This window comes from Trichosurus vulpecula, chromosome 4, assembly GCF_011100635.1.
Source record: "Trichosurus vulpecula isolate mTriVul1 chromosome 4, mTriVul1.pri, whole genome shotgun sequence".
NCBI lineage: Eukaryota > Metazoa > Chordata > Mammalia > Diprotodontia > Phalangeridae > Trichosurus > Trichosurus vulpecula.
The window spans coordinates 257,676,394-257,698,023 of NC_050576.1; the positions used below are offsets into that span (position 1 = coordinate 257,676,394).

Consider the following 21,630-nt stretch of genomic DNA (forward strand, 5'->3'; position numbering starts at 1 on the left):
TGCCATCATATGGTCCTCTTTCCTCTCCCTTTCCCCCACAGTCTATTTACTGAGAGCTTATTTTGTATGCAGGCCTTTGAAGGGCAGTATGATTGGATATGCAGGCTGATCAGACCCAGACCCCTGTACCTGCAGCCCCTCACTACCAAGGAAGCCTGCCTGCCAATCTCTGTGCTCAGCCTTATTTGGTCATGGGCATTCATTAAAGACTCTTTCTCCCTATGTCTACCTCCAGATAAGAATTCCAAAGCCCTCTTAACACCTGGGTGTCATTGGGAACCAGTCCACTGCTTAGACCAGCCCCTTGTGCCTTCTGTTCAGCTCCCCCACACCAGAGGAGAGCAGAAATGCAGGGGTAGTGGCACAGTGAAAACAGTCTGAGCCTTGTACTCTGAGAGAAGTCAGTGTGGCTAGTGAATCCCTTTTATAATAACAATCAAAGCTAGAATTTAAATAGCTGTTGAAGTGTCAAAGGAAAAAACTGAATAAAAGAGGATAGGACAGGATGGGGGGAAATATAGTTAGTCTTACACAACATGACTATTATGAAAGTGTTTTGCACAACAATACATGTGTAACTATACTGGAACTCAACCTAATTTGGAACTCAAAGTTCTAAAAACAAATGTTAAAAAATTGTACATGCAACTGGGAAATAAGATATACAGGCAATGGGGCATAGAAATCTATCTTGTACTACAAGAAAGTAAGGGGAAAGGGGATGGGGGAGTGGGGTGATAGAACGGAGGGAAGACTGGGGAAAGGGGCAATCAGAATATGTGCCATCTTGGGGTGGGGGAGGGTAGAGAGGGGGAGAAAATTTATAACTCAAAATCTTGTGGAAATGAATGTTGAAAACTAAAAATAAATTAAAAAAAAGAAATAAACAAAAAAAATAGCCCTTTAAGGTTTGCAAATTGATTTACTGTACAAATATCTCATTCGATTCTCTCAATAACCCTGCAAAGTAGATGTTATTTTTACAAATGAAGAAACTGAGACAAACACAGGGTAAGTGATTTGCCCAGTCACAGAGCTGGTAAATTCATTCCTGAGTCCTATCAATAGATCAGCTTAGTGTGAGGCTGCTTGTTCCTTGAAATCACCAAACCTTACTAGTACCGGTGTGGTACAAAGTTTGAGGTTTGCAGTTGGTAAAGATGGGGATTCAAATGTTGAGCTCTGTAGCCTTTAATCTTCCTGAATTTCAGTTTCCTCACCTGATCAATGGGGAAAATAATGTCTGTAGTACCTGTCTCAGGGTTGTATGAGTGAAGGGTTTTATAAACTGTGAAGTGTCACGAAGGACAGCTGTCATTGCTCTAAGGAATGACTTACCGCCTTTTGATCTCTTCCCTCTTCCTCCTTTCTTGCCTTAGCTTTTCCTGTCCTTTCCCTTTTCTTCTCATCTATCTAAAAGCTTGCCAGTGGTCCCTCTTGGTGGGTGTAGACATCAGCCTTCTTGGGGTGCTGAGGGCCATGAGATTGCTTTCCCCTGGCTGCAATCTACTGCTAAAATCAGAGCCAGGGTGGCCTGGGCTCAGCCTTCTTTGTTTCAGCCTCCTGCCTGAGTGTTAAGTTCCCACCTAGCTAGTCACAGGTCTCCAGACAGCAGAGGAATGTTATGCCTTAGGTTAGGACTTTTTCCAGAGATTCGATGTACCCTGGACAGCCTTAGATGGTTTGTGAAGCGCCCAGTGCATGCTCTGATTTTGAGTTACCATTCTCTGAGCTGTCAACATTTGGGATCCCAGACCTTTGTCGGCCTCCCATGAAGGTGGGACCAAGTTTCCATGTGAACTAAAATCTCTTTTAGTTTGTTCACATTATCAGAAGTTGCGGGGAATATACCCAGAATACACGAGGAGAATATACAAAGCCTAACTCATCTACCCGGGGTGATCAACAGGCAGCAAGGGCCAGTAGGAAACCTGGGCTACTTCGCGAGGTCTCTTCTCTCCGGCCCGGAAGGGTCCCGGGGCGGGCTTTGGTCCAGAGAAGTTAAGGGATAGAATGACAGCCGGTGCAGTTCCCACCTCTTCTTGGGAGGAACGTGTTAGCTTCGCCTTAAAGTACAAAAGGGAGTTCAGAAGGAAACGGACAAAACACCTAACCCGGAAAGCAACCTGTGAAATGTATCACAGAGCCCGCCTGCGGGAGGCTGGCACTAGTCGGGGGGCGGGGCTCGGGTGCCTAGTTCCGATTGGTCCCAGGAACCCGAGCTGGGACCAATCAAGAGGTGTTGCGGCGGGGCGGGCAGGCAAGTTTGGGCTGGCTGGAAGGGCGAATGCCCAGCGTGTGGGAAGCGCAGAAGAGCTCTTTCCCCGCCCACCTCCCCCTCCCACCGGCTCTGGGCTTCGGGGATGGCACTTGATGCTTCTTAAACAGACCGTTTTGTTTTACACAAAAGTGCCCAATAAATGTCACAGCGGTCGGTGCCTTTACAGAGTCGAGCCGCTGAGCAGCTGCATGCGGCTCAAGCCCCGAGCCAGGGAGACACGCAGAGCATCTTGCACACGCAGGGCGGGAGGGTGAGAGAAACTAGCGCATGCGTACTGGTGCCGCGTGATCCTCGAAGACATCTTTGAGGAGGTCTTCAGGCTGTCGCCCAGCACTTCTACGGGAAGGTGATGTAGGTCCACGAGCATTTATTGAACCTTCTTTGCTAAGCGCCGGAGACAGAAAAAAAGGCAAAAGCACGGCTTGTCCTGGCCTTCCAGGGACAGCCGATCCCCTGCGTATCTAAGAGGTATCCCACGGGATTTACCCCCGTACTCCGCCCCTGGCCTCCTGGAGCTTGGGTGCCCCTCCTCCAACGGAAGTGACGTGCCCGGCTCCCGGCGGGCTGTTCGGTGGCGGGAACCTGGAGCTGCGGAGACCTAAGGGACCCAGGACCCGGAGCTGGCGGCGGGCTGCTGACAGGGACCCCGCTTCCGGCTGTGTAGCCCCTCACCAGGGAGCGCCGGAGGGCAGCTGCCGCCGCCCTCGTCCCGTGTGCGTCCAGCTGCACATCTGGGGCCCCGCGCGTGATCCACTCCTCTCGGGTGGTCGCCTCCGATCGGATCCGCTTCCCGTCCTTCCCCGGGCAGGGTGAAGCGGCCATGCAGGCCTTCCTCAAAGGGCCGGCCTCCATCAGCACCAAGCCACCGCCCACGAAGGAACGAGGAGCCGCGGCCCCCGCGGGCGGCAGCGCCGAGAGCCGAAGGGCCAAGCCTGTGCCGTGGGTGGAGAAATAGTAAGAGCCCTGCCCCCCAGCTGTTACGGCCTCGCGTGGGCCTGGCCCGGCTCAGCCGGCTTTTTCATCTTCAGACGAAGGGCTTGGGCCGGCTCCAGGTGGCCCAGACGTTGGCACTTGGTGAAAGCCGAGCTTTGGCCCAGTTCGGTTCGGTTCTGTTGCGAGCCCTGCAGTGCCGGCTCCGGCTCCCGATCCTGCCTGTGCGAGCACGAGGAGCCATGGAACCCGAGCTCTGACCGTCTGTCTGCTCCGGGGCTTCAGCCCGCCCTGGCTGGTTCTAGCGGGATCTGGCTGAAATGCTGTTCCTAGACCAGAAAGTAACCTGGTGTTTATAGTAATAGGCATTCTAGGTCTACAAGGGACCCGACCAGGTGCTACGATGGATAGAGCACCAGGTCTGCAGGACCTGAGTTCAAATTCATTGTCAGACACTTTAGACTGAGCAAGTCACTTAACTCGGTTTTCCCAACTGTAAAATGAGTTTTGCCAAGAAAACCCGAAATGGGGTCATGAAGAGTCAGACACAACTGATGAATAAGGGCTAGAAAAACCTTTTACTTTGATGTTACAAGTGTGACAAAGAACCAGCAACAAAATCCAAGGAAACCCTCATCCTTGCATATCTCTTTGTTAACAGTAACAATACATCCCTGTCCTTCATGGCTCTAATTCCAAAGCCACCTTCTTCCCCTTCCCCCTCCCTTTCCCTATTCCTTCTCCCTTCTCCCTTCCCCTTCCCTTTCTCCTTCCTCTTCTATCAGTACCTGTTGAAGACTGTAATTGACTTCATAGCAACTTTTCAGGATCTCTGCTAACAACAAAATGCCATTTTTTCCCCCTAGCCGTCCCAAATGTGTGGATGAAGTTGCTTTTCAGGAAGAAGTAGTTGCAGTGTTGAAAAAATCTTTAGAAGGAGCAGATGTGAGTTGAACCTTGTTTCACTTATCACTTAGAAATATGTTTTCCTAGAGTGGGGTTGATACCTTTTCGTTCCTTAGCATCATCAGAACAATTCATGTTCCCACGTGGATCTGTGTCCATTTATCACCATGAGAACACAGATAATTTAGGCATTTGTTGTGATCACACAGCCATTCTATCAGGGACACCAGGACAGATGCACACACCATTTCTGTCTCTGTCCAGGTAGTCAGACTCCTGGCTCCTCCTACCGGATCTCAAAATTCCCAGCTAGATGGTGGTGGCTCCATGGGATCCAGCCTGACAATTCCATCTATTATTGATAGGCAGTAATAATATAATAATAGCTAGCATTTGTAAAGCACCTACTATGTGTTGGATACTATGCCAAGTCCTTTACAAATACTGTCTCATTTTTTCCTCACTACAGCCCTGGGTTTTAGAGTACATACTTAATAACCATAGTTTTCTAAGACATTGTCTCACTTGGTGGCACTCTTTCTCTCCACCCCAGGGCTTGGCCCATTGAGGGAATGCCAGGACAGCATTTCCTGGGAAGAATCCACCAACTACAGGATTTGGGTTGGAGTGTAGTTTGATTCAGCATGACTTTAGTGAATGCCCGATCCATGTACAGAGCCAGGCCAGGGCTTCTGGAGCAGATGCCAAGAAGTCTAAGACGTAGTCATTTTTCCCTTGAGAATCTTTCCTTCCAGTTTGGGAGTCGAGACCCACAGAAATGGACAGCAAAGCCTCCTAAGGAGTAAGTGGCAGAGCCATAATTAAAACCAAGGCCTCTGAGACCATGTCCAGGGAGCAGATGACATTGCTAAGGGGGAAAGAGACGAAGATTTGTCTGCTTGCACTCCACAGTAGCCCTTAAATCTGGATAGGCCAGTCTTAGTCTCTTAAAGGGGCTCGGTTTTAAAAAGTAGAACTTCTGTTGACCAGCAATAAAATACAACTGAAAAGCACAAGTAAGCATTACCTTATGTAGTTTCTACTCAATACAACTTGCCAATGCTATTTCTGAATAGTACAGTGAAAGGCCTGAGAGATTCCTCCACTGACGGAAGAAGCCAGTTAATGTCTATTTTTTAACCCTCTATCACCCCACATGCTCGCCTTCCACAGGGTAGAGCAGACCAGAGAAGATCCAGATGAGGAGCTGGAAGAGGTATATTTTGGACTCACTTAGAAGTGAGGTCATTCCAGTTAAAGAGGACAAAGGAGGCAGAGTAATGCCTTTCTCCAGGCCATGACCCTCCTCCCCAAGCACTGCATAGAACGTGTTGAATTGCTTCTCAGTGGGTGGGTGGAGAAGCCTTGAGTTATTGTGAGAAGTATATCTCACTAAATTACCTCAGTGTCAGAAGGAATGAAAGCATCCCTTTAGTCCAGCTTGTACTTGCTGAAAGGAACCATGGTGTGGTGGAGAGAGGGCTGGCCTCAGAGCCAGGAGCCCAGGGTTCCCGTTTCACCTCCAATATGAACAGCTGCCAGCCCCATTGGTAGGTGGCATTTCCTCATGTAACTTTCCCTGTTGCAGTGGAATCACAGATCCAGACCCTTTTACAGCCCTTTGGATTTGTAGCAGTTTTTTGTCCTTGGGGGTTTTCTCCATCAGTACAGCCACCCAAGGTAGGGGGACTGGAGGGAAACATATCTGTGGACATGTTTTTTCTACTTGATAAGGGTATTTGTGATTTAAAAATTGGAAACCTCTGGCAGAGAGCAGGATTGAAAAAGAAATTACATTAATACTAAATTCATATGAGCTTCATTGTGTCCAACAGCACATCACTTCTGCCACCAAGCAAATTGACCCAAGAAAAAGAAGAATTCTTAGAGCAAATCTAGTGGCTGCTCAGGGCACTGAGGAGGGCACTGACCTGGCTCTGCTGCTTCTATTCACCCTCCTCTCAGGGTCATCTCCATATGCCTCTTCTGAGCTTGGCCTGTGCCATTAAATGCCAACCTTGTGTTTCCACAGCTCCCCAACCTTTTGTTCTATGGACCCCCTGGAACTGGAAAAACCTCCACCATTCTGGCAGCTGCAAGGGAGCTCTATGGGTAAGCCAGTGTTGTTTGTTTCCGTAGATCACTAGGGTGTGGTAATTCACGTAAACTCAGGAAACATTTATTGGGTGCCTGCTGTCGTACAAAGCATTCTGTTAGGCCCTGGGGATAGAACGGCATGGAAGAGGGTGCTCTAGGAGCTTACAATATTTGGGGGAGTGGGATGAGTACAAGGAATATTAGAAAAGATGGAGACACTGCTGTGGGGTGGTAAGACAAGGGCCTCATGGAGGAGGAGGAAGCTCAGCTGAGCTTAAGAGAATGGTTCTGAGAAATGGTGATGAGGGAGGGCATTCCCAGCACAGTGGGTGGCTTGTACGAGTGCCTGGAGATGGAGAGGAGATAGGAAGTTCGGGGATCAGCTAGGAGTCTGGTTTGGATAAAAGAAGGCTGGAAGAATGGGTTGGAGCCAGAATGTAGAGAGCCTCAGGAGCTTGCAGTGAAGAGTCACTAACCAGTTTTGAGCAAAGGGAATGGCGATTGGATCAGCTTGAAGAAGGCAGCTAGCACAAGTCCAGGGCAGCAGTGATGGCCTGAATGAGAGGGCTGGCGGCTGTGTGGGAGCAGAGAAGGGAACTGTGGCATGTGTTAGGCAGGGAGAGTTGAGCAGAATAGCCAGTAGGTTGGATCTAGGAGAGCAAAGGAAAGAGGAAAAGTAAAGGATGAGTCATGTTACAGTCCTGGAGAGCAAGAGATGGCAGTATCCTCCACACAAATAAGGAAGGCTGGAGCATAAACAAATTCAAAGATAAGGAGTTCTGCTCTGGACATGTTGCATTCGAGATGCCATGAGACATCTAGAGGGAGGTACCAGCAGTCAGTTCACAATCAGAGATACAGGATTTCAGAGCTGGAAGCCCACCTAGCCTGACCCATACCAAAAAAAGAATCCCCATTACACCACACTCAACTAATAGCCATCCAGTCCGTGCTTGAAATCCTCTACTGAGGGGCAACAGGAACCCACTCATTACCTCCAATGATGGGCCAATCCACTTTTGGAAAGGTATTAATGTTAGGAAGGTTTTTTCTGATACTAAGCCTAATTTGACTTCTTAGTATCCATCCATTGTTCCTGATCCTACAGCATGAGGCCAGACAGAACAAATCTAATCCCTCTTCTGAGGGACAGTTCTTCGGAAATTCAAAGACTGCTTTCACAACTCCTATGAACCTTGTCTTCTCCAGGCTAAATATCTACAGTTTCTTCAACCAGTGCTCATACAGCATAGACTCAGAAGCCTTTTGCTATTCTGGTTACCCTTGTATCCCATATAAACTGGTGTCCATAACTGGACACAGGTTCAGCCAGTGCAGATGACAGCTTCTCTGTTCCTGGAGGCCATGCCTCTCCGTGTAGCCCAAATCTCCTTAGCTTTTGGGCCACCATCTCAGACCATGGCCTCTTACTGCACTCTCAATCCACTAAGATGCTCTAGTCAAAGGACTAGAATTCAGGGGAGAGGGTAGGGCTGGATTTACAGATTGGGTGGTCATCTGCCTAGGGTTAATTCTTGAACATGTGAAATGATCAGATCTCAAGACAGAAGGTGAGAGAGAAAGGAAAACATCCATACTAAGGAGGCAGGATGTGGACAGATAAGAGAGGATACTGAGAAGGACCAGTCAGATATGGAGAAAGGAAGCAAGAAGAAGGGGGGTGTGTGTGTGTGTGTGTGTGTGTGTGTGTGTGTGTGTGTGTTTGTGTTTTAATTTGAAGTTCTGGTTTGCGAGGTGGTATTTGCTATCTAAACAGTTATAGCTATGCTGGTAGGAAACAGTTTGGGAAGATCTTGGAGGTCTGCATTCTAGTCCTCCCTTAGCTGCAGGTCATCTGTAAAATGTAAAGGTCACTTGCAGCTCCAATGATCTGGGTCTCCCTTTTTAGTTAAAACTTTATTTGTGGGGGAACCAGGTGGCACAATGGAGAGAGCACCAGCTGTAGAGTCAAGAGGACCTGAGTTCAAATTTCGCCTCAGGCACTTATTAGCTGTGTGACCCTGGGCAAGTCACTTAACCCCAGTTGCCTCCCCCAAAAATGTTATTCACTTGATATAGTTTTATTAAACTGCCACAAAACATGAAAATATAAAGAAATAGGTTGAGTGGAATAATGGCACATGATCCTTAATTTTCTTCATATTACAGACCGGATCTTTTCCGACAAAGAGTTCTTGAATTAAATGCATCAGATGAACGTGGAATACAAGTTATTCGGGAGAAAGTAAAGACATTTGCTCAACTAACTGTGTCAGGAAGTCGTTCAGAGTAAGTAAGCCAAGTTGTTCTTCTCCATGGCAAGTCATAGTCTGCCTAAAATACTGTTTTGTTCCAAATATAATATACCCAGATTAATGAGTCTTTTCCATAGCATTCATTTTGTGCACATGCAAGAGAGAGAATAGTTCAGTCTGTATTCAGACAGTATCAGTTCTTTCCAAAGAAAAAATAGCATTTTCATCATGAGTCTTTTAGGCTTGTCTTGGATCATTGTACTGCTGAGAGTAGCCAAGTCATTCACAGTTCTTCATCATGCAGTATTGCTGTTACTGTGTACAGTGGTCTCCTGGCTCCTCACTTTGCATTGGCTCATGTTAAGTCTTTCCAGGTACAATCATCTCACAACTTGTTTAGCCATTCCCCAATTGATGAACATCCTCTCAATTTCTAATTCTTAGCCACCACAAATAGATTCTTCCCACCACCACCACCCCCCCTTTTTTTTAATCTCTTTGGAATACAGACCTAGTCTAGTAGTGGTATTGCTAAGCCAGAGGATAATGCATAGCTTTATAGCCCTTTGGGGTTCCAGATTGCTCTCCAGAATGGTTGGATCAGTTCACAACTCTACCAGTAGTTTATTACTGTCTCAGTTTTCCCACATCCCCTTCCCCTTTCCTTTTTTTGTCATATTAGCCAATTGGTGGTACCTCAGTTGTTTTAATTTACATTTCTTTAATCAATAGTGATTCAGAGCATTTTTTTATATGACTATAGATAACTTTGATTTCTTTGTCTAAAAACCTCCTGTTTGACCATCTGTCAATTGGGGAATGACTTTTATTCTTATAGATTTGAGTCAGTTCTCTTATATTTGAGAAATGAGGCCTTTACTTCTGATTGCTTTAGGCATGAATTAAATTGGAAAAGCCCACTGTCTTCTTTTTCCCTTTCCCCAGGTGAAGAGTTTAATTTGGGGGATACAGACCTAGTAGTGATATTGCTGGGTCAAAATGTTGCTGTTTCATGATGTGTTGTGGGGGTCATTTCAAAAGAATTTAGACTATCTCCAGCCCAGGCAAAGGCATTTATTGGGGGTCATGCCTCCCAGGAAGTGAGCTGGGTTCCAAGAAGAAGCCAGCAACTTCAGTAAGACAAGACAGGCAGTTTTATAGTCTAATGATACTGATTCCACAACAGAAATTATGAATATTAAAAGGGAGGGGTTGTCAGGGGAATACGTAGTAGGCGCAGGGCCCCAGCCTCAGTGGAACTGCATGTGTGATTACCCATAATGCATACAGAAAAGCCCAAAATGGGGAAGGAGGATAGTGGGGCATTAATATATGATAGTGGTATTGTCAAAAGCCTCTCTCTATCATAAGTTCACCTTATGTGTAAGTACAGCTTTTGCTATTACTGCACAGGTGCCTACTTAGGGAAAGTCCCTTCTGTTGTTTTGGGGTCCATATCCTGCTTGGGCATTGTGGTGGTGCACTTTTTTGATTGGCTGGCTATTGTGGCCCTGTCTGGGACTAGATGGATGTGGTTGTGGTTGAGTGCATGGACACACCTGCCATGTCTGTGGAAATATGAGGAATGGTTCTGGGGGCAGTGGCTGGAATCCCATCACATGGACACACCTGCTGTTCTAGTGAGGCAGTGAGGCATATATGAGGAAGTTAGGATATTGAGTCAGGGTGAGGGTGGTGGCAGTGGCTAGCTAGGAACAGTGGGTCTGCTGTTCAGTGAGGCCCATAAGGAAGTCAGAATATTGGGGCTGGTGGCAGCTTTATTAGGATTCCATCAGAAGGGTATGCACAATTTCATAGCTCTTTGGGCATAGTTGCAAATTGTTCTCCAGGATGACTGGATCATTTCACAACTCCACCAACAATGCATTAGTGTTCCAATTTTCCCACATCTTCTCCAACACCCATCATTTTCCTTTTCTGTCATATTAGCTAATCTGGTATGTGTGAGGTGGTACCTCAGAGTCGTCAAGTCAATCCTCTAATATTTGAGAAATGAAGCTTTTACTTTTGATGGCTTTTAGGCATGAATTAAATTAGAAAAGCCCACTGTCATCTTTTGCCCTTGGGTATCACAAGTCAAGAGTTTAATTTTTTAGTATCTGGAAGTGTCTTAATTTCATAGCAGAATAGATTTTTTAAATGTTACTGAATTGGGGTGGGGGGATATTTTAAAAGACAAATCAATGGCCAGAGTGTGTGTTTATCTTCCTGAAGTCAATTTTGCTAGTAGTTCCTTGGACAGAATGCTTTCAGCACAGTGCTCAGGACTGGGGTTGCTATATATTGTGAGAAGCATCTCTAGGTTACTATTGACCTCCTCTCTTTGATATATAGTGGGAAGCCATGTCCTCCTTTTAAGATTGTAATTCTGGATGAAGCTGACTCTATGACCTCTGCAGCCCAAGCCGCTTTAAGACGTACAATGGAGAAAGAGTCCAAAACAACTCGATTCTGCCTCATCTGCAATTACGTTAGTCGGTATGTGCACTCCCTTTCTTCTAGGCAGGAGGATTTGGTTACAGCCTTCCTCGATAGCCAAGTTAAAGAACAAGCAAAACAGCTTTTGGAGGTGGTCAGGTTGCTGATGTGCTGGGATTTCTTCTTAGCTGAGGGTTTAACCTGTTCTTGATAAATGCATGTTCTGAGAAATTATCTGCAGACAGTCACCACTTTTTCAACTTGACCCTTTTTTTCTTACAGGATAATTGAGCCCTTAACCTCTCGATGTTCCAAATTCCGCTTCAAGCCTTTGTCAGATAAAATTCAACATCAGAGATTACTAGACATCTCTGAGAAGGAAAATGTGAAAATCAGTAATGAGGTAGGGTGTTATTTGAAGAAGTTTTGAAAGCTGAAGTGCCTGATTTGCCTTTAGTAGGCCATCCTACAGGTGGAGGTCAGGTTAGTTGGCAGTAGCTGGAACACAGAGGATCCTTAGTGATCTCATAGGGTTGCTGTGGAGTTTCCTCTGCTCTTATTACAGGAAGAATCATTTAGGTTAGCTCATCATGGAGCAGGAGTTTAAGCCTGCCAGTCAGAAGGGGGTTGTACATGTGCGTGCACTCACTCACACATACATATTTCTGCTTAATGAAAAGATTTCTTCCTCCTAGTTATTGGCCCTGTATTTGATGTGGTGACACTTTAGTACAGGGAAAAATCCTGTAGTACCTAGACCTTTGTAATGGGATTGAAGTTACTCTTTTATAACTGGCTCTACCTAAAAGTGAGGTGGCGCAATGGTTAGAGCTCTGGGCCTAGAGTCAGGAAGACCTAAGTTCAAATCCAGCATCAGACACTCACTAGCTGTGTGACCCTGGGCAAGATACAACCTCTGTTTGTCTTAATCCACTGAAGAGAGAGAGATGACAAACCACTCCAGTATCTGCCAAGAAAAAGCCATGGACAGTATGGTCCAATGGGTCAGACACAACTGAACAAGAGTAACCTCTTTTTAATTCAGATAGAGAATGATTGATATTTTCTTAATACAGAGGGGTTTTTTTAAGGGTTCAGGCTGGATTTCTCTGGTCTCCCTGCCCTCATTCTTATGCGAATTGAGCTCTCAGGTCAGGTTGCTCATGCCTTTGCACTCACCTGCTCCATTCACGCTGATGCCATGATTGGATTTTCTCCCGTCATTATTTCAAGGGTAAACAAGTGTCTACAAAACAATACTAAGGTAACAGGAAGACATAAGAAACAATATTTAGGATCCACAATTTTAAGACTGTAGTTTTTCCCGTATGGATGAATCTCATCTGAACATCTTTGTTTTTCCCTTTTTTAGGGAATATCTTACCTTGTGAAAGTATCAGAAGGAGACCTACGAAAAGCCATTACATTCCTTCAAAGTGCCACTCGATTGACAGGTGGGCAAGAAGTCACAGAGAAGGTGATCACAGAGATTGCTGGGGTAGGAGCACTGGCGTGTTCTCAGTTCTTTTCAGTCTGTTGTTTGTACATTCTTGGGGCCTTTACCATAGTTTGCCTTTAGTGAATAGTAGAAAACACTGGGGAAGAAACGTTCCTCTGAATGATGTTACTGTTGTCCTATACAGAGAAACTCTCTGTGGCTGCTTGTGATTCTGCTGACCTGCAGCCAACAGGAGGCAGGGCCCATGTCTTAGAGGAGTAACATTAGGTAAATGACAGATGAAGAGGGATGCCTGCTAAACTGTGGGCATAAGCTCTCCTTCTGCCATGCATAGGCAGAGCTCCCTTGGGCTGCTCTGTCCCACTCCTGCTGCCAGAAGAGGGAAGAGCCCTAATGATAGATTGTACTCTCAAAGTGTGTTAAGGTGTCATCCCCATCTCAGAAATCTCATGTGTGGGTCAAGGGAGTCCCTGAACGGGAAGGGACATCTTCAAGCTTAATAATTACTGCCTCTAGAGTTCCCAACCCAGGAGGGGAACAGGACCCGAGACAGGTGATGCACTTCACTTATGTCAATGTTTGAAGTTTTTCTTTAAATTTAAATTTCTTTAATTGAGCTTAAGTCTGTATGGCTGTCAGTGTTTGACCCCTCTGGGGTCAAGCAGAATAAGGAATCTCTTCCTATATAGCTTAGTCAAGTGTAAGAAAAGTCTGATTAAACCTACATGACATCTTCCACACTTTTTTCTTGCAAACAGTAATGATAAAGGCCAACATTCATGCAGCCTTTGAAAGTTTGACTGCTCATTTGATCCTCACAATAGCCCTGAGAAGGAGATGCGAAAACTAAAACTGAGGAGTGAATCTGAACTTGCCTTCCTCACTCCAAGCCCAGGCTCTGGCCACTTGATTGAGCTGTCTCTTAGGCCCTGAGAGCTCTGCCCACACCGAGGACACTGTCTCACCTCAAAACAAGTAGAATCCTGCTTCCGTGCTACCCTGGCTTCTCTCAGTGGGGTGAGCAGTCAGTTCTCCTGGACCAAGAACAGAGCCACCAATCATTTGCAAAAGCTATAGCCATTTACTCAAACTCTGCCTCAGTCACAATTAGGCAAATTGTTAAATTTGTCTATTAGTGGTGTTTAATTACAACATTAAATTCAGTCACATTCAGTCTTTAGTTTGTTATTCATGTAGCATAGTTGTCAGCTCACAAATTAAAACATAGTTAAAAACATATACACACACATACACACTAGTAGTCGTAATAAATCTTTCTTTCTAAAATGCCCAGTTAGGGAAGGGAAAGGGGGTTAGAAATTGTGATTCAAAGGTCATCGTACTACTTGTCGCTTTCCTCTGAAAATACACTAATTTTGTTCATATAAAACAACTATCTCATGTGGCGACACATAAGCAAATTCAAGAACAGAATTAGTTCAGAGCTGAAATTAGGTTTAGACCAGCAGCTTACACCATAGGCCACAATAAACTGAAATATGGGCAAATATTAAGAAATCACACATAAAAATTAGAATACCAGACCAATCAAGGAGTAGAGGCTATTACAAAAGAAAATTTTGACTACGAAATTGAATATTCTTGCAACTAGAAGGAAAAGTTTTGACTGGGAGTAAGGGATTTGATATCTATCCCAGCTTATAAACCAACTAAAATCCATCCTCTAATGGTAGTTAAAGGATATGAAGCAGTCTCTAGGGTTTAGGACTAGTGAAGTTGGTGATAAAAAGCACACCCCCCCATATACCAAAATAGTTGTAACAATTTTTTTTTTGGCATAGTGAACAGATGAGCAGAAAATTGAGTTATGCATGAATGTAATGGATTATTGGTACTATAATCAGTGGTATAAAGTGGTATAAACATTAAGTATAGGAAAGCATAGGCACAAATACAAGCAGGATCAGAAAAATATACACAATCATCACAAACATGTAAATGGAAAGAACAGAATGCATCCTCTGGTGCATTTTCCAAGTCCAACAAATGTCCCAGATGTTTGGTAGATATTCAAACCTGTCTACTATTTTAGAAACAGTTCTATTAAAGTTCTTGGTACTTCCCTGTAACTTTAAAATCACTTCCTCATAAACATCTATACATACCAGGGAATCCTTGTGTAGCTATTTGGGGATCTATTCCTGTCTTGCCCATATGGGCAAGTTGATTTGTTATATTACCGTTTTTTCTTTCTAGGTGGTACCTATAGAAACAATTAATGGTATATTCTCCGCCTGTCAGAGTGGCTCTTTTGAAAAACTGGAAGCTGTTGTAAAGGTTAAGTTTACTCATATATGGTACAAATATAAGAACTGGGGGTGGGAGGGTAGGAGATAAGAAAGAACTAAGCTTTCTGTGCCTCTAATAGGATTTAATTGACGAGGGACATGCAGCAACTCAGCTTATAAACCAACTCCATGATGTGGTGGTGGAAAAAGATGACCTCACTGATAAGCAGAAATCCATCATCACTGAGAAACTTGCAGTAAGTAAACCCGTAATTCAGTGCTTCTAAATATATTCTAAGTGTAGGCTAATTATTTTAGTAACCCAGTTATTTTTTTTTGCTTTTCAGGAAGTAGACAAGTGCCTAGCTGATGGTGCTGATGAACATTTACAATTAATCAGTCTCTGTGCTACAGTGATGCAACAATTAACTCACAACGTGAATTGAAAATTGTTTTGTTGGCAATAAAAGTTGGCATGTATAAATGTATGGATTGCTCTCATAGTTTATGGGGAGGGACCTCTCTTCATTTTTGGAGAACTAAGGCATTCCTTTGTTAGGGCACATACTACCCATGTTTACCTTTCTCAATCCACCTAACAATGATGGAAGCTGGCAATAAGTTAAACAAGAGCAATTGTTTTGAATTCAAAGTGAATATACAAGTAATTTATTGAACATTCAAACTTCATTAAGACATGTGCAATATGGCAATTTTACTGGGTTTAACCCTACCTAGTTTATGATTGCTTGCTGGGGCTTAGCAACAGGGTCCAGTTCACACTTAGCACTAATTAAATACTTTATTGAATAAATACAATACCAAACAAAATGCATTCAAATGCTTTCTTAAAAAAAAAATTAGTCCATTTGAAAAGCCTTTCCTATTCAGTCTACTGACTAACACAATAAAGGCAGATATGCTAGTTTAACATAATTGGCTGATTTTATACAGCACTTATATCTTTTAGTCCACAAGTAAATTATTAAATGATAGAGAACATCTAATACAACCATTTCTACAGAACTAGGAAATAAATTTCTAATAAAGAAAGATTTTACAGACCCCATATCTTTTACACCCAACCCCAACAGTCTAACTCTAAAGGAGAAAGCCAGTAGCTCTTTCCCCACAAGAGCTCACGACTAAAGTCGCTTTGCTATCAAAAATCTGTATTTCTGATCCGTTATGAGCATTGAGACAAGATTCAATATTCCCAAAGAAAGAAGCACAATGCACGTTGTGAATCGCCTATTCAGCAACAGCGAGCACTGCATTCAAAACCATCTCATCCCAGGGATTAAATAAGATCAGCCACATTCATTGGCATCTCCTCCACTGTAGTATTGTAGAAAGTCTCAATGTCACGAAGAATCCTCTTGTCTTCTTCAGTAACAAAGTTTATAGCCACACCTTTCCTCCCAAAGCGACCACCTCTGCCAATTCTGCATGAAAGAAAAACAGTAATAACTATAGTATATTCCTTAACCCACAAGGAGATGATCCACTTGTTAACCAGCTGCTGTTTATTTGCCAAGGTAATAGAGTGCTTCTATTTGGAGCACTAGCTGCTAAACCAAAGTATCTAGATGAGGGGAAAAAGATCTTCCTTAGCAGTTAGTGCCAAAAGTAAGCAGATCAAGGCTTGTGTCTGGCTGCAGAATGAGATCTCAGGTCTTGAGCATTGTGAATTTAAGCAGATGACAGTATTCTGTTTGGGATAGTGAATTAAGCCCATACCAAAGTGGGCAAAGATCGATGGTCAGCCTGGGACAGATGTAAACTCCAGGAATGAAACAGAAAGAATTGTTATATACTCCATTTCGACGCACCTCTGGAACTGTAGACTGAAAATGTAAATAACTTGAAGGTTAACTATTTTTTCTAGGTCTTACAATTCTTTTTCAGTGGGAAAACTTAACTTCTTATTCTCCAAGTATTTGGTATGGAAACCCAAACTTATCACTGCTTTTTGCTCAGTTCACACACAAACCACACTACAAAGTTTACTGAAAATGTGGTTTAAACCCAACATCTGCCTTCCTTCATAGTAACCAGACAATACAAACCACCTAATATACAAAAGCTAATACACAACAAAATGGCTTTGGCTAGGACGTTGGGAACTTAAAAATATCAAATAATCATGACAAAAGAAAAACAAATATATAAATACCGACTCGCTCTTTATTCAAACAGTGTGCTGTTTCGCTTATGAATCCACGTCCTAAATTACGTCACGCCGTTTCTGAGTGCCATCTCACGTCATCAACTGCTGCTATCGACTCCTGTATTTTTTAAAAAGTCTTTTTTTACATCAAGTAACAAAGCACAATTTAATTTATTTAGGGATCAAGCCACTATAACTATATGCCAGGGACACAAAACTCGGTTACTACCAGAACACACCAAGAGAGAATCCCACTAGAGAAAAATCACCAAGAAAAGCACAAGACACAGGAGCAATATGAAAAACACGAGTCTTAAAAGAACTAAGGCTCAAATATAATGCCACAAGACCTAAACCCTTTTTCTGATTCCAATTTAAAGCGAGTCTTTTCCTTTCCTTTTACAAAACTTCAAAAATTTGGGCAACATTCCAGACTCAAGATAAGTTTTCCCACTGTTTTAACTAAGCCAAGAAACTCTTCCCCCAAAAATAAATGCATTTAAATAGCAGCACTGTGTCAGTCAGTTTCTTCCTGAAATCTATTCCCTAGAATTTAAGGCTGTCTGGCCTGAAGGAAAAATTTTTTTTGGAAGCTATAGAATACCAGTAAATGTAAGATACATACAGTCAAATCATATCCCATCTACTAACCTGTGAATATAGTTTTCACGATTGGTAGGTAGGTCATAGTTTATAACCAAAGATACTTGCTGCACATCAATCCCGCGAGCCTAGGAAAAAAATAGTAGCAAACTTAAATTCCACAAACTAGTTAGATCAACCCCATGACTAAGTGAAATGCCATTCATTAATCCTCTCCCAAGCCCATCACTTTTCTTCCTGTGCACCGAACTGTTGGCCACAAAGTAAGTAATGGACTACAACAATGTAGTTCACTGTGGAGTGTGGTCTTTTCTCTCCCAGACAGCTTTTAATTGGGAAAAGGTAATTAAATACCTCCCCCCACATAATCAGCTTTTGGGAGGTATCTGATATATCCACCCCTTAAAATATTATGTATAATTACCAACAAGTCTGTAGTGATCAGAACCCGGCTTGACCCTGATCTGAACTCCCTCATGATAACATCTCGCTCCTTCTGGTCCATGTCACCATGCTACAAAGCAAACAAAGTTTTCAAATCTCAGTATCTTTTTTTTTTTCTACTCCATGTTTAACATTTACTACTGAATGAAGTACTTTCAACTTTTATCACTGAACTGATGAGCTTAAAAATCTTAGCCAAATCATGGATAAGAGATTTTAAGCAAGTTAGCAATGTCTGAGATCAAGCGTCCCTGGCTGCTATGGCATTTAATAGCAAAACAGACAGGGATAGTAAAAAACATTTAATTTACGCAGGGGGAACGACAATATAGCACTTCACAGCTATACTGTAACTAGTTCCTGCAATTGCAGTTACATACACTAAAGTAACAAAAGATGATTTCTAAAAATCTAGATATTAGCCTTCAATAAAGTATCAAACATCATGCCTCTTACCAGAGCAGAAACTGTGAAATCCCTGGCATGCATCTTTTCAGTCAGCCAATCTACCTTTCGTCTTGTGTTCAGAAAAATAACAGCCTGTGTTATGGTCAGTGTCTCATACAAGTCACAAAGAGTATCCAGCTTCCATTCCTAAAACAAGATTGCTTTTAAGTCAAACACTCCGCATAATACATCTCAGTAATGCAAAAGCCAGGCCTCTATACTTATACCAGTAAGTGAAATTTGAGGCAACCAGCAGTTTACCAATGTATGTGGTTCATGTATATTGCACTAAGATCTTAAGACACAGGACACTGGACATTAAGAAAGAGGTCCACCCAAGTCTCTTTTCAATCTAGTGCATTTGTTCTTCTTCTTGTATATACTGTGCTAGCATTATTACAAAAACCAGGGCATTGCCTTAATTTCTGCAATTTTAGCACAGTGCTTTCAAACAAGAAGGTACAATGTTGGCAACAAAAGTAAACACAGAATAGTAGTTTAAGTTACCTCTCTTTCAACATTAATGTAGAATTGTTTAATTCCTTCAAGGGTCAATTCTTCCTTCTTCACAAGAATGCGAATAGGATCTCTCATGAACTTTTTGGTCACTTCTAACACATCAGTTGGCATTGTGGCAGAGAGCAACACAACCTTTGGAAAAAAGGACAAGTACATATTTTTTTAAATGAGCTACCTAAGTTCAGTACCTTTGATTCCACTGATGATCCAAATGTTTGAGACCAAGCGTCCCTGTCTTACTATAGACAAGTTAGACAGGGATAGTATGAAACATTTTTGTTTTGAGCAGGGGGAACGACAATATAGGCACTTCACAGCCATACTGTAACTTGAGCCTGCAAATACCCCTTAGGCTAGAGTAAAACCCACATATTTGTACCTGAATATTTGTACTTAGTTTCTGGAAAATCTCATAGATTTGATCCTTGAATCCACGACTCAACATTTCATCTGCTTCATCCAAAACAAACATCTTGATCCATTTTGGAGCTGTTAAGAAAAGTACCATGTTTAATTTTACTTCTGGCTAATAAGTTTTTTTAAGCCATATTCCTTTCTATCCCTACAAGCAACCTATATTTAAGTTTACTTAATGTCTCCCTTTAAAAATTTATAACCAGGAAGGGTCACGGTCCTTAGTCTAACCACATCTTACAGATGAACGGTTTTCATTTTAATAGTACTCATTAAAAAACCCACTAACACCTAGAGAATTAAAATGAAGACTCAATTCAGAATTTCAAAACTTACAAAGATATCTTCTGTTTAGCATATCAAACACTCGCCCAGGAGTTCCAACTACAATGTGTGGTGCCTCGGCCTGCAGTTTTTGCATCTCATTTCGAACATTGGTTCCACCAATGCAGGCATGACATGTTGCTCCCATATAGTCTCCAAGAGCTAAAATTACCTTCTGGATCTAAGTTTACAAAAAATACATAAAATTAATTTTGCAAAATTACCCAACAAGAATCTATTATCTAAAGCTTAACTAATATTTAAGATCTACTCTATACATAATGATAACGTAGCAAGCAGGCCCTAAAAGCAGTTTAACCAGCAAAGGTACAAACAATTCAAAAACTTTAAATCACATGTGCGCAGCAGTTTAAGTTACACAACTGCATTCAAGTTCCTATCATCTTCAAACCTATTAGATCTTCCATAACTATGACCTTTGCATTTATTTGCTGGGAGACATCCCTGCACATCATACCTGAACCCAAACCCACAGTTCCACACTACATTGGCTGTTCCTACATACAATTGTGAAACCATGCCACAAGCGCTTGACTGCACTGTGAGTACCTGTTGAGCCAGTTCTCTGGTGGGGGCCAATACTAGTGCTTGGGTCTCCTTGAGCTCAATCTCCAACTGTTGCAGGATGGAAATAGCAAATGTGGCTGTCTTGCCAGTACCTGACTGAGCTTGAGCAATCACATCATACCCTAAAAAAAGTAGGATACATGTTTACTGCTCCCACAAAGGGCCCTTCCGTGGGGCTGCACCCTCTTCCTTTTTTAGCCCCGGGTGTGATCAGCAGAGAACACTTCTCTCCATTGCAGGTCAGTCCCGAAAGATGGTAGGCCATCACTTCACGCCCACGGGGACCCCCCCCACCCAGTCCCCGTGCACCGCCCCCCCCTCCCTGCCCCGGGGCGGCGGGCCGCTCACCCTTGATGCAGGGGATGATGGCTCTCTGCTGGATGGCCGAAGGCTTCTCGAACCCGTACGCATAGATGCCCCGTAGCAGAGACTCCTTTAGATTCATATCGTCGAAGTTGTCCACGATTTCGTTCCAGTTGCTCTCGATGACACCATCGGGGTCCATTCCCTCTGGGCCGCCATGGTCTCTGAGGGCCACAAGACGCGCCGTGAACCGCCCCCCCTACCGCACGTGGCCCCGGCCGTTAGCAGCCACGGCCCCGGGTTCCTCGGTGCCCGGCGTTTCCCCCGGCTCCCCGCCCCCTGCGGGCGGCTCTCGCGAGAGCGTCGCGCGCCTGCCGGGCCCCGCCCTTCGCACTGCGCCAGCCCCATGATTGACACCGGCGGCGGCGACGGGGGAGGGAGGGAGCCGCGGGGCGAGCGGGCGGCAAGGCCGCCAACGGCCCGAGCCGAGCCCCGGCGGGGCTGGGGGAGGGGAGCTGGGAGGAGGCCCGAACCGCCGCCGCGTCCACCCCGCCGGAGTGTAACCACCCAAGCACACGCATACGCACACACGGCCCGCGGCCTTCCGTGCGCCGCCCCGCCTGGAAGGGGGAGCGGACCGCGGCCGTTATACCGAGGCTGGGCTCCGAGGAAGAGCCAGGAGCAGCGCCCCCTCCCCCCGCCTCCGCCCTGGCCGAGCCAGGCTTGGTCCCGCGACTGCGCCGTGGAAGCTTCTCGAAGCGGCGCCGGCGCAGCGCCCCCGAAGCCGCCCGGAAACCCGGTGACTCCCCTAGTGCCCGCGACACGGCCTAGTTCACCCAGGAGGCCCGAGCCCCGCCGCTGCCGCGGGCGCGTACCTGTTATAATCCGCGGAGCTACCAGACATGATCCGAACCAACGCTCAGAGTCCGACTGAAAAGACAGCGGTGCCGCGCCACCCGCCTTTTATATGCGCGCCGCCGGGACGCGTTTCTCGCGGAGGGATATGCTCCGTCCAACCCGCCCGCGGCCACGAATCCCGCCGCTGAGGCGCTACCTGAGGTAAAACCCAGAACCGAGGGACGGAAAAGTCAGACACCGATGCTTTTGGGTGGTTTGGTGGGCGCGAGAAGCCCCCGGGGTTTCCTAAGGGCGAAGGGACTCTTTGGCCTGCGGCGGAAGGATATTGCAGCAATTGGTGCGGC

At 44.6% G+C, this 21,630-nt stretch overlaps 2 protein-coding genes and 5 non-coding genes across 7 annotated transcripts; 1 reads left to right on the top strand and 6 right to left on the bottom strand.

Moving 5' to 3' along the window:
* The first annotated feature begins 2,560 nt into the window (after nt 1-2,560).
* Nucleotides 2,561-15,104, top strand: RFC4 (replication factor C subunit 4). The gene is made up of 10 exons (XM_036753537.1): nt 2,561-3,235; nt 4,078-4,156; nt 6,150-6,229; nt 8,384-8,503; nt 10,825-10,968; nt 11,191-11,311; nt 12,281-12,406; nt 14,585-14,665; nt 14,757-14,873; nt 14,964-15,104. Exons 1-10 carry the CDS (start codon nt 3,102-3,104, stop codon nt 15,060-15,062), a joined length of 1,101 nt encoding a protein of 366 aa, XP_036609432.1. The 5' UTR covers nt 2,561-3,101; the 3' UTR covers nt 15,063-15,104.
* Nucleotides 15,105-15,255: 151 nt separating this feature from the next.
* Nucleotides 15,256-21,374, bottom strand: EIF4A2 (eukaryotic translation initiation factor 4A2). The gene is made up of 10 exons (XM_036753536.1): nt 21,304-21,374; nt 20,474-20,652; nt 20,108-20,247; nt 19,550-19,718; nt 19,179-19,288; nt 18,788-18,931; nt 18,290-18,427; nt 17,814-17,903; nt 17,438-17,517; nt 15,256-16,061 (listed from the first exon to the last, which is right to left on the bottom strand). Exons 1-10 carry the CDS (start codon nt 21,330-21,332, stop codon nt 15,917-15,919), a joined length of 1,224 nt encoding a protein of 407 aa, XP_036609431.1. The 5' UTR covers nt 21,333-21,374; the 3' UTR covers nt 15,256-15,916.
* On the bottom strand, nt 17,638-17,771 carry LOC118849321. Its single transcript, XR_005010370.1, has one exon. It is a non-coding gene; the product is annotated as a small nucleolar RNA SNORA4 (small nucleolar RNA).
* On the bottom strand, nt 18,065-18,199 carry LOC118849298. Its single transcript, XR_005010344.1, has one exon. It is a non-coding gene; the product is annotated as a small nucleolar RNA SNORA63 (small nucleolar RNA).
* LOC118849361 lies at nt 18,559-18,741 on the bottom strand. Its single transcript, XR_005010407.1, has one exon. It is a non-coding gene; the product is annotated as a small nucleolar RNA SNORA81 (small nucleolar RNA).
* On the bottom strand, nt 19,011-19,140 carry LOC118849299. The gene has a single exon (XR_005010345.1). It is a non-coding gene; the product is annotated as a small nucleolar RNA SNORA63 (small nucleolar RNA).
* Nucleotides 20,330-20,400, bottom strand: LOC118849363. Its single transcript, XR_005010409.1, has one exon. It is a non-coding gene; the product is annotated as a small nucleolar RNA SNORD2 (small nucleolar RNA).
* Nucleotides 21,375-21,630: the final 256 nt, after the last annotated feature.

Excerpts from the sequence above, each read along its gene's own strand:
- RFC4 (XM_036753537.1), top strand. The coding sequence starts at position 3,102 with ATGCAGGCCTTCCTCAAAGGGCCGGCCTCCATCAGCACCAAGCCACCG. Across the intron at positions 11,312-12,280 it reads ATGTGAAAATCAGTAATGAG|GGAATATCTTACCTTGTGAA; the intron begins GTAGGGTGTTAT and ends TCCCTTTTTTAG. Across the intron at positions 14,666-14,756 it reads AACTGGAAGCTGTTGTAAAG|GATTTAATTGACGAGGGACA; the intron begins GTTAAGTTTACT and ends TGCCTCTAATAG.
- EIF4A2 (XM_036753536.1), bottom strand. The coding sequence starts at position 21,332 with ATGTCTGGTAGCTCCGCGGATTATAACAG. Across the intron at positions 20,653-21,303 it reads AGCTCCGCGGATTATAACAG|AGACCATGGCGGCCCAGAGG; the intron begins GTACGCGCCCGC and ends TGTGGCCCTCAG. Across the intron at positions 17,904-18,289 it reads ATTTCACAGTTTCTGCTCTG|CATGGTGACATGGACCAGAA; the intron begins GTAAGAGGCATG and ends TTTGCTTTGTAG.